We start from the raw sequence: 11,322 nt of genomic DNA on the forward strand, positions 1-11,322 counted from the left end.
GGCAGCACCGTGGAGATCGGCTGCGACGGCGACAGCCTGACCGTCAACGGCATTAAGATGGTGCTGAAGAAGGACATCGTCACCACCAACGGCGTCATCCACCTCATCGACCAGGTGCTCATTCCGGACTCAGGTGAGGTTCGTTCCCGTTGCCGTGGCAGCGAGTACGGTCGCATCACGGCGATGCGTTGTTGTCTCTATGGTAACGCCGTGTTGCGATCGTCCCTCACGGAACCCGTTGTTTCCCCATGTGAACACGGTGTTGTTGCCGTCCCCATGGCAACGTGTTGTCGTCCCCATGGTAATGCTGTGTTGTCGTCCTGACAGCCAAGGATGTGATGCAGCTGGTGGGATCCTCCCAAAGCACCTTCAGTGACATGGTGTCTGAGCTCGGCCTATCAGCCGCCATGAAGCCTGAAACTGAGTACACCCTATTGGCCCCCCTCAACAACGCTTTCACCGGTGACATTTACTATCCCACTTTTACGTGTGTGTTTTCGTGTGTGCACGCAGGTGTGTGTGTGTCTGTCGTTCTTTGTTCGTGCCCGCGTGTTCGTGCCCAGGTGTGTGTGTGTGTGTCGCCTCTAATCGCGTTGTGTGTGTGACAGACGAGGTGATGGCGACAGACCAGAGCCAGCTGAAGCTGATCCTGCAGAACCACATCCTGAAGCTGAAGGTGACTCTGGGGGAACTCTACAACGGCCAGCTGCTGGAGACGGTGACAGGGAAGCAGCTCAGGGTCTTCATCTACCGCACCGTGAGTCAGAGGGTGGAGCAGAGATGGAGATATTTGGATGGAGAGAAGCAGAGAGAGAGAGAGGGAAAGAGAATGTGCCTGTATTTGCGTGTGTGCCTGTGTGTGTGCGTGCGTGCAAAGAGAGAGAGAGAGAGAGACATAGAGACAGAGAGACAGAGAGACAGAGAGACAGAGAGACAGAGAGACAGAGAGACAGAGAGACAGAGAGCGGCAAATGTGGAGAAATGTTCCCACATTCCAAATCTCCAAGTTCATGAAAAAGTGTTAACAACGTAATTCCTGTCTTTCATGTGTAAACAGCCCTCATAAAAAGATCATAAAATCACTAATTGGACCCGATATTGGCAGCCAAGAATGTTACAGATCGGTCTCTTTGCTTCCACCACGCAGCATATAGATACATAACAGACAGATCATAACAGAAATGCTGTGTGTGTGTGTGTGTGTCCAGGCGGTGTGTATTGAGAACGCCTGCATGGTGAGAGGCAGCAAGGAGGGCAGCAATGGAGCCTTGCACCTCATGAGGTCCTTCATCAAGCCGGGCCAGACCACCATCTACGAGGTCCTCACCACCGACGGACGCTTCAAGTAAACACATTGTTTACTTGGTGTATTTATGCGTGATAGTACTCCTAAGTCCAACTGTAATCAACCATTACTTTACTGTTACTTTAAACCATTATTTTGCTACATTTTTCTGGATTTAAATCCTTATTAACCAAAGCATTGTCTCATTGCTTGGTGGTTGACTGAAGACAGGTTTCTTACTATGAATGTGTCCATTAACTCCCTCCCTCCCTCCCTCCCTCCCTCCCTCCCTCCCTCCCTCCCCTCCCTCCCTCCCTCCCTCCCTCCCTCCCTCCCTCCCTCCCTCCCTCCCTCCCTCCCTCCCTCCCTCCCTCCCTCCCTGCCTGCCTGCCTGCCTGCCTGCCTGCCTGCCTGCCTGCCTGCCTGCCTGCCTCCCTCCCTCCCTCCCTCCCTCCCTCCCTCCCTCCTTCCAGGATGTTCCTGTCTCTGATGGAGAGTGCGGGGCTGACTGAGCTCCTGAAGCAGGAGGGCTCCTACACGGTTTTCGCCCCCACAGACGACGCCTTCCAGGGCCTCAGCCAGGAGGACATGGCCCTGCTCACCAGTCAGTTCCTCCAGACCTCTCTGTCTCTCTCACTCCCTCTCTCAACCCTAACCCTAACCCCGCCCCCATCTCCATCCACCCCTATCTTCACCCCTACCTCCACCCATATATACACCCCCAGCTCCATCCACCCCTTTCTTCACCCACACCCTCCACTTCGTTTTGGCTGACCACGCCGTTTTTTTTCTCACTGTTGAACGGGAGAGAAAGACAGTAGGACGTCTCCAGGTCTCCTGGGGCGTGGCCCCACCTGCCGTGTCTCTCCCCTGACCCTGTGATGTCATCACTAGGCGACGTGAACGTCCTGAGGACCATCCTGCTGTACCACTTCAGTAACGGCGTCTTCATCAATGGAGGTCTGGAGCTGGGGGTGACCAACCTCCTGAAGACCTTCCAGGGAAACAACCTCCAAGTGCTGTCCGTATGTACAGCCTCATCATCCATGTGTGTGTGTGTGTGTGTGTGTGATACTGACATCCTGCTGCGGGGGGTGCTTCGTTCCGACAGACCCTTCTCGATGAAGGAAACATTTGAACGTGTTCCACACTAACACTTACACACTTACACTAACACTTACACACTTACACACTTCACTAACAGGGGGAGGATGCGGCCTCTCGTGAAAAATAAATAAACATGTACTGGATGTTTTGCTCCTGTGCCAGAACAGCACAGGAAGCACTTGAAGAGCCACATAAAGCAAACTCCTACGCCCGTAGACTCGTAGAGATTTATACTGTGTTCCACAGAGTTTGTCTCATGCTGTGTGTACAGTTATCCTCCACCTCTCTCCTCCGTATCTCATTTACACAATAGCATCCTGGGCTCCCTTAAAAGCCTTTCCCAGTATGTGGCTTCAAGGTTAGATCATCATTATTCTTTTTTTGTGGCGCCGGGCCAAAACGAGCGGTATGTGGTAGACTGACTAGTGGACTGACCTCCACTGTCAGCCCTCCTCCTCCTCCTCCGCTTCCCACCTCTCTTACCCTGTTTGGCAGCTCCACTCCCACACTCTACCTCCTACGTCCACGGGAGTGTTTGTTTGGCATCTCTGGTGTACCGTGACTCCCTCTCGCCCCAGATGGGTCATGTGACACGTCTGCGGAGTGGGAGGAGTCAAGGAGACACGCCGAGACCTCCGCCCCAGCAACCGCGGTTTCCAGGAAACGAGCTTCCCCCCCAGACGGCGCTTGCCTCCAACGATAGAACAGGCCATCTGGCTCCGCCCCCCCCCCCCCCCCCCCACGCCTGTGTTCTAACCTCCGCTCTCCACATGTTGGAGTTCTCGGAGAAGCGCAGGAAAACCCGGCTCCCTGTGTGGTGGGGTGTTATCAGAATGGGCCATTGTGCTTCATCCTAATCTCAGTCATAATCTCTGACTGCTGGGATCCTGGATAATGACCGCTGGGAAGGCTTGCTCTCCTCTCCAGACGGACATCATCGTCTGTACACACACGTACAGACACACACACACACATACAGACACACACACACACGTACAGACACACACACACGTACAAACACACACGCGCACGCACACCCAAACTACTGCCGCACAGACACACGCAAACAGACACATACAGAAATGCTTGAAAAAAGTCATTTTCTAGAACATCCCTTTTGACGTCCTCTTTGGGGCGTTGCCAGGTGAACAACTCCATCCACGTGAACTCGGTGGACGTGCCGCACACCGACCTGATGGCGACCAACGGGGTGATCCACGTGGTGAAGAACGTCCTCTACCCCGGAGGTGAGGGACTGGAACCTGGGGAGACGCAGGCGTTCGGAAAGTACCGAGCACGTATTCATCTGTGTGTGTGTGTGTGTGTGTGTGTTTATCCTGCAGACCTTCCCGTGGGGAGCCAAGATCTACTGGTGCTGCTAAAGAGACTGATCAAGTACATCCAGATTAAGGTGTGTGTGTGTGTGTGTGTGTACCGGTATTTAATTTTTTCCTTCACTCCATCCCTTACCATTTCTTCCTGTTTGTTAGTTTGTGTCTGGATTTAGATACGCAGAGATCCCTCTCACCTTCATCAGTAAGCATCAAAATTCGTTTACTGTCTTGTTTTTTTCATTTCTTGGATTTCATTGTGTTGATTTAAGTTGGATGTGTTTTCAAATCAAGACTGATTAAAGGATCATCACCACCATTGTCCACACAGTATTCAGAAGGTAGTTTGAAATGGCAGGAAATCACAAAAGCACGAAGCTGATGTTCCTATGTATTTCTTTTCAGAGAGGACCACCACCACAACCACTACTCATTTCGTAGAAACAGGTACAGTAGGATCATGGAATACTGTAACAATCGTCAAAACAACTCACGTTTGTAAAACACTTGTTGGTTCAGTGTACAGAATTTTATTGTGTCAGTTGTTGTCAGTCACACTGCAAAATCACTGCGTGGTTTCGATGGGATCACCTCTGATACTAACTCAAGTTAGGTCACAGTTTGTTGGAATAAGAACTGAACCTCAACTTCGACCCGGAGGCTGTTTATTCATCGACAGCATGCTTTCGAACTATTTCAGCTGCTGAGATTTCTTTGAGCTCTGATTGTCTGATGTAAAACTGTCATTTTGTCCAGCCCTGCACTGTCCTCCCAGTTGAATAGGCTTTCTTAGCTCTCAGATTGAAACAGGATGCTTTTTGTTGAGCTTCCATGGGTTGGTTGGAGAGAGGGGGAGGCCTGGCTGCTCCTGGCCCGCTGAGAGTAAGCCTGTCTGGGCACGGCTTGTCGAGGGCGGGGCGGTGGAGGTGATTAGGGTTTTGTTGAGTGAGACTCCGAGAGAAAAGGAGGAGTGAAAGAGAAAGAGGGGAAGAAAGAGTGGGACAGAGCGAAAGAGAAAGGGACAGAAACAGGGAAACAGAGAGAGACAGAGAGAGAGAAAGAGAGAGAGAGAGAGATGCAGAGAGAGAGAGATATACAGAGAGAGAGAGAGAGAGAGAGAGAGAGAGAGAGAGAGAGAGAGAGATACAAAGAGAGAGATACAGAGAGAAAGAGAGAGAGAGAGAGAGAAAGAGAGATACAGAGAGAGAGATACAGAGAGAGAGATACAGAGAGAGAGATACAGAGAGAGAGATACAGAGAGAGAGAGAGAGAGAGAGAGAGAGAGAGAGAGAGAGAGAGAGAGAGAGCGTGCACAGAAAGTTTTATAGGAGTTTTAATCCAGTTCAGCCAAGTGTAAACAGCTGTGTTCCAATGACAGCTTGTGGTCTAATGTGGGCCTTTATTCTTTATTGAAATCAGAGAGTTGTAATTATGCATGTTCATTCCAAGTAGCCACAGAAAATCTTTTCAGCTCCATTGGATGTTTTATGGATCTGATGGGTCAGCCAATTCTGTTGATGGAGTAGATTAAGAGTAGTCCCATTTGACCACGTAGCTATAACATAGATGTAACATAGATGTGTTCTAACATTCACACGATGGAATAAACACTGGAATGTTTCATGGAGAAAAGTTGCAGCTATAGCCAGAAGGTGTAGACACTGAGGCTTGTAAGTTTGGACACAGCCTTAATGAACACACAAACAGACCACAAACCTAGCAACACACACACACGGGCATGTGCATAGACACGGGCAAACCAGTGCACATGCCAGCCTGACCTCATTACCGCCTAGCTAGAGAGGCTGGCAGAGCAACTTCCATGCATCTATCATCACCTCAACACCAGTAGGCTCTCATTAGAGTCGGGCTGGCAAGGCAAGTTATCTCTGTGCATCTTATAAATTAATGTTTGAATATACATAAAGAAAATTAAGGTTGACATGATCACCCCTGGGTCTGGTCCAGAGGCTGAGAGACGACTATCCAACCCAAATGAGAGGCGGCTGGGCCAGAAGGCGACTAGTAGTCCCCTGGAGGAAAGTCAAGGGACGGGGTTCACGACGAGGAGAGGATGATGAAGGGTTGTTTGAGCAGGAGCTTTCTGAAGCATAAAGGTTCAATTTCACCCGACAGGGTGGACAAGGAGAGAGAGAGAGAGAGAGAGAGAGAGAGAGAGAGAGATGGAGAGAGAGAGAGGAAGAGAGAGAGACAGAGAGAGAGAGAGAGGGAGAGAGACGGAGAGAGAAAGGGAGAGAGAGACGGAGAGAGAGAGGGAGAGAGAGAGGGAGAGAGCGAGGGAGAGAACAGAGAGAGAGGAGAGAAGAGTGAGGGGTCTACGAACAGAACGGTCTCAGGGGCCAAACGTACATCTGTCAGCTTTCATCTGTTTACGACTCTCATAAACACGGTCACTCCCCATGATCTATGTTGAGTCACCAACCACGAGGAGGGTTGAAAAACGTTCTGTCCGTTTTCAAGGCCAGGTACCTGTTAGGCATCAGCTGATTGGTGTTAGGTACATGACAAGCATGTGAATAACAAGGGAAAGACCTTGTTGTCAAGAGACGAAGAGTTGAAAGACTGAGCATCGGACAGTTAAGGACGGACGACAGACAAAGTCAGAACACACGGCTGTATTCAGATGATGAGGGATCCGGGACTGACTGATTTTGAACGGTGTTGATCTGTTCCCTATGTTAACACATCTGTGAATTCCCCTCATCTCTGCCTAGTGCCTGAAGTAACGACGGTGATAAGGGTCATCGAGGGTGAACCCGAGTTTACCAGGATCGAGGGAGGGCAGTCATCCGTCACCACAGTAACAAGGGTCATTGAAGGAGAACCATCAATTACCAAAGTAACAAGGGTCATTGAAGGAGAACCATCAATTACCAAAGTAACAAGGGTCATTGAAGGAGAACCATCAATTACCAAAGTAACAAGGGTCATTGAAGGAGAACCATCATTGACTAAAGTAACAAGGGTCATTGAAGGAGAACCATCATTGACTAAAGTAACAAGGGTCATTGAAGGAGAACCATCATTGACTAAAGTGACGAGGGTCATTGAAGGAGAACCATCATTGACTAAAGTGACAAGAGTCATTGAAGGAAAGCCATCCATTACCAAGGTGACAAGAGTCATTGAGAGTGAGTTCCTTTTTCTTAACATGCAGTATGTACAGTATTTCATATGATTTAAAGGCTACATTTGTAATTGTTGTTGGAACCAAACTGTCTCTCTGTCTCTCTGTCTCTCTGTCTCTCTGTCTCTCTGTCTCTCTGTCTCTCTGTCTCTCTGTCTCTCTGTCTCTCTCTCTCTCTCTCTCTGTCTCTCTCTCTCTGTCTCCAGCCCACAGCAGCTCCTCAGATGGAGAGCTGGACACAGACGGAGAGATAAAGAGGATCCTGGATGAAGGTCAGTAGGCTGCTGCTAACCCGCTTCAACAATGGACACATTTTGAGATCGGACTTCATTCATGTCTGCATGGATGACACAGGGAAACATGCCTTTCTCCTATACTGGCCAAGGCTATTGAACATGTTCAGATCCGTTTTGAAGTCCATTTCACTCAATCTCATTGACAATGGACGTTATCGCATTCAAACTGAGTTCAAAGTACAGTAGGAGAAAGGACATTTTCTGAAGCTTATCATTGTGTTGGTGGAGAAACTGGTGTCGGGTCTCCTAAAATCAGTCCATGTGTCGATGTGTGTTGGAACTGTTCTGTCATTCTCTGCCTCTTTTCCTTTCACTATCACATCATCACTTACTGTAATGATGTGTATCTGACCCCTATAACGTTCTGGGTCCCATTAGAGGTAACTAAGGTCCAGAAGTTTCTGGAAAGTGAGGTTCGCATTCTCCAGGACGAGGAGATCAAGCGAATCATTGAGGGAGGTTAGTCAGACAAATCTGCAAGTCCGCCTCTCGTCTGATTGGGCATGAGCACAGGAAATGGCGACCGGAGCGACCAAAACCAAAATGGTGGTTTCTGTCTCTCACCTCCTAACGAACGTCCCACTACCTCTCGTGTCAACTTTCTTGAGGACTGAATATGTAGCCAGATTAAATTTCGACTTTTAAATGGTCATTCAATTTGAAAAAATCGAAAAGGCTATTGTTCTAGATCTCAAAAATACTAAAAAGTACAAGGAATATCATTCATATTTAAATCTAATCCATCAGTCAATTTCATCGAATTCATTATCTAGTCTGCACGATTACCGCAAATGAGAGAATTCTGTTTGAAAGCGAAATCCAACAAAATGGTGGATAACCTTGAATGGATGATATTCACTTCACGGTAGACTTTATGAAAACATGCATGCAATTCGCTCCGGGGAGCAAGCAGGCTTTCCAGCCATCGTAGCTCATGGCAGATTCACCCTCGCTAACTAGACTAAAGTATGGAACTCATTAAGCTCTTGATTGTTGGCCTGCGGTTAAATGTGTGATTCAAAACATCTGAATTAAGTCTGAATCAAGAGCTTCATGCCAGGGTGTATCTGCCAAATCTTCAATGAAATCCAGCTGTTTGAAATCCACTTTTCTTTTTGTTTTTGTTTACCCCTCCTCTATTCTATAATTGTTCCCCTTTAACCATAAAGCGTTAATCATGTCTACTGTAGTCTCATGACTCAAAATGGACGCTCCCCAACTGTGCTTTCAAGCCAAAACATTCACAAGTGCCTCCCTAACAGACAGTTCCACAGAAGGGGTTTTGTATTTGAATACTGCTGTAATGTTGGGTGAGAATCAGAGTCCCATCAATTATAATATGTAAGGGTCATAACTGACTTAGCTGTATGGCTGTTTCTGTACCTCAGACAACCTTCCTGCCAAACATCATTAAATCACATTGGTTTATGATGTTTGTAGAAGCTCAGTAAGGCTGTCACGCATGACCAATATAAATGTGTTCTGTCTTTCGTGTTCTCAGACATTTATGGCTGACGTAGAGGACCCACAGCAGAAAACAGACACGAATTTCAGTCGTTTAGCTTCTCACAACACCACGTCCCGAAACCTAAACGAAGGCATTTCAGAAATCTGAGAATGTTTTCGCAAAAACACAGGTGCATGGGAGATTTTTTCATGTCTCTATCTATCTATATGTCTATCCCTTCATCTGTCTGTCAGTGTCTGACCTAGCTACAGCCAGCGTGTGTGTGTGAGAGAAAAGGGAATGTGTGTGTGTGTGTGAGAGAAAGAGAGAGAGAGACAGAGAGACAGAGAGAGAGAGAGATAGAGAGAGAGAGAGAGAGAGAGAGAGAATGTGTGAAAGAGGGAGCATGCATTGTCTGTCGGCGGTGGCGGAGGAGGTGTAGTCGTGTGTACGTTCTGTACCCATCAGTCTGTGTGTCTGTCAGTACACGTTGCTAAGTCGTTAAGTGACTTTCAACCACCTTCTCCGCTGCCGCACCTAAGGTGGAGCCGGATCCATCCGCCTGTTCCAGCCTCAAATCATTGAGGGTAGGGCCTCCTTAAACGAATTACATTCTCCTCAATATCGTTTCAATACTGGTTGTGTCTAGCCTTGTACTGTGAACGTACTTAAAAAACTTCTTTCCTCTCTTTTTTGGAAGCTGTCCAGACCCAGGCTGAAATTCAATTTGAAACAATTTCCGTTACTATAAAGTAGTGGAGGGCTCTCTAACCCTGGGATTAAATTACTGCTGGTTGAACTCAGTTTAATACCAGCTGTGGTTACATTGAAAAAGAAAGGAAGGACAGAAGCCATTTTGGGAGTATTGGGACAGGTACTCCATTATAGGAAGTCTACCATGTCGGCCATTTTGTATAACTGTTTGTTTTCATCTTAAGGACCCGATTTCTCTAAAATCACCACCATCCATGGCGACCCAGAGCTGATTGATGCAGAGTCACAGAGGATCACTAAACTCATCCAAGGTCCAAAAAACATCTTCCATTATGGAAAACTTTACTTTATTTTTATTTGTATCACACTCTTCTGTGGCTTCAACTGGAGACTAGATTCCTGTTATTTTCCATTATCTGTTGAATTCAGGCTTATTTTTTCTGCCTTCAGATGAATAGCCATATGTCAGGCGTGTGTTTTTAGTATTCAGCGTGTGTAATGGGCTTGGTTTATCTCTTCCATTCCAGATGGAGGGAAGCCGTCTCAATCCAGGAGAGCCCCAGGTAAACATACCAGAGAACAGAACAATGTGTTTGTGTAGACGAACTGCATCGACAAGAACCGGTCCTGAACGTGGCATGATCATCACTGGAAAATATGTGTCCTTTAAATCAACTATCTTTTGATTTGTTTTCATTGGACAGCCAATGAATTAAACAAATTCCTCTTGCGCTTCTCCAAACCTCATTCTCTCTCTCTCTCTCTCTCTCTCTCTCTCTCTCTCTCTCTCTCTCTCTCTCTCCCTCTCCCTCTCCCTCTCCCTCTCCCTCTCCCTCTCCCTCTCCCTCTCTCTCTCTCTCTCTCTCTCTCTCTCTCTCTCTCTCTCTCTCTCTCTCTCTCTCTCTCTCTCTCTCTCTCTGCCTCTCTCTCTCTCTTTCTCTCTCTCTCTCCCTGCCTCTCTCTCTCTCTCTCTCTCTCTCTCTCTCTCTCTCTCTCTCTCTCTCTCTCTCTCTTTCTGTCAACAGGTGCGAAGAAGAGGAGAACCAGGCTGGTGAGGCGTAGGCCTAGACAGTGAACCCAGCCACCCGTGAACACCTTCAAGCTCACCTCAGAGACCCGAGGAAAGTCCAGGAGGCAAGCAAGATACCGAACAACCAATGAATACTCTCGACACACCTATAGCAAGTTACTGGAGTACCAGAGGACTGTGGGCCAATGGAGAATTCAGACCCATCTTAACACCATGGCCGACCTTCCGTCATTTTTGTTGTTGTTTAGTTTTGTTTTCATAGACAAAGTGGAGGCATTGCGCACTTTATGTTCTTTTAAAAGGTGTGCGTTGGCCGAAAGTTGAACAGTTTCCAACTTGAGGCTTTAGAATCATTCCAGTGAGACCTTGGCTTAAAGCCATGTCTGGGTAAAATAACAGTTTGTCACGGGAGTTGGTAGCGGTTGCAGACAAGTGATGTGTTTCAGCAATGCAATAGGATGGAAAAGATGTCACATGTAAGTATGTACGCAAGGATAATGGGAATTGTTGGATGTGGACCGAAGTGTGAGATATTTTGAACGTTGGGGGAATTATGTGTTTGTTTATTGTTTTGTTCTTTTCATATCTTGTCACTGTGTAAAAAAAATGACTCGATTGAATACTTTTCTAATGGCTTTTTTTATGGTGCTGGCATCCTTTACTATATCTCAACCAATAGGAATCAAGCAATGTCTTCCTGATCTGCAATGCTATTCCGCAATGCTGTTCCAGTTTTTTTTTCCAGTCCACTTTGGTTTTCCTACTGTATGTCGATAAATAATTATGATTCTCACTCCCTTTTGTTTTGGGAAGCCTTGTTTGTTGCTGTGTGTGTGCCTTCAGAACACTGACCCTGTGGTCAGGTTGGGAACCTTTTACATGTTCATGTTTAATCAAGTTTCTCAACACCTTCTTACCTCTGCCTGTTTTGGAAATACGTGTTCAATAAAACGTTATGATCGAA

The 11,322-nt window shown here is 47.3% G+C and overlaps 2 protein-coding genes across 5 annotated transcripts in view; both read left to right on the forward strand.

Moving 5' to 3' along the window:
- LOC124462565 (short transient receptor potential channel 4-like) overlaps positions 1 to 40 on the forward strand; it is a 12,380-nt gene extending 12,340 nt beyond the window's left edge. The window contains exon 11 of the mRNA XM_047014175.1: positions 6 to 40. Coding sequence (XP_046870131.1) covers positions 6 to 40 — 35 coding nt within the window. The remainder of the gene's footprint in view (positions 1 to 5) is intronic.
- Positions 7 to 11,322, forward strand: LOC124462564 (periostin-like). Of its 4 annotated transcripts, XM_047014171.1 has the most exons (18): positions 7 to 133; positions 328 to 462; positions 609 to 757; positions 1,209 to 1,345; positions 1,759 to 1,889; positions 2,180 to 2,310; positions 3,537 to 3,639; positions 3,736 to 3,803; positions 3,883 to 3,928; positions 4,129 to 4,170; positions 6,459 to 6,553; positions 6,593 to 6,875; positions 7,078 to 7,143; positions 7,546 to 7,626; positions 9,157 to 9,201; positions 9,553 to 9,639; positions 9,856 to 9,891; positions 10,354 to 11,322. In XM_047014171.1, exons 1-18 carry the CDS (start codon positions 58 to 60, stop codon positions 10,401 to 10,403), a joined length of 1,761 nt encoding a protein of 586 aa, XP_046870127.1. In that variant the 5' UTR covers positions 7 to 57; the 3' UTR covers positions 10,404 to 11,322. The 4 variants fall into 4 exon arrangements, with proteins under 4 accessions (XP_046870127.1, XP_046870128.1, XP_046870129.1 ...); XM_047014172.1 differs by lacking the exon at positions 9,157 to 9,201 and having other exon boundaries at positions 6,459 to 6,875; XM_047014173.1 differs by lacking the exon at positions 7,546 to 7,626 and having other exon boundaries at positions 6,459 to 6,875.

The sequence above is a fragment of the Hypomesus transpacificus genome, unplaced genomic scaffold, assembly GCF_021917145.1.
Source record: "Hypomesus transpacificus isolate Combined female unplaced genomic scaffold, fHypTra1 scaffold_226, whole genome shotgun sequence".
In the NCBI taxonomy this organism is placed as follows: Eukaryota; Metazoa; Chordata; class Actinopteri; order Osmeriformes; family Osmeridae; genus Hypomesus; species Hypomesus transpacificus.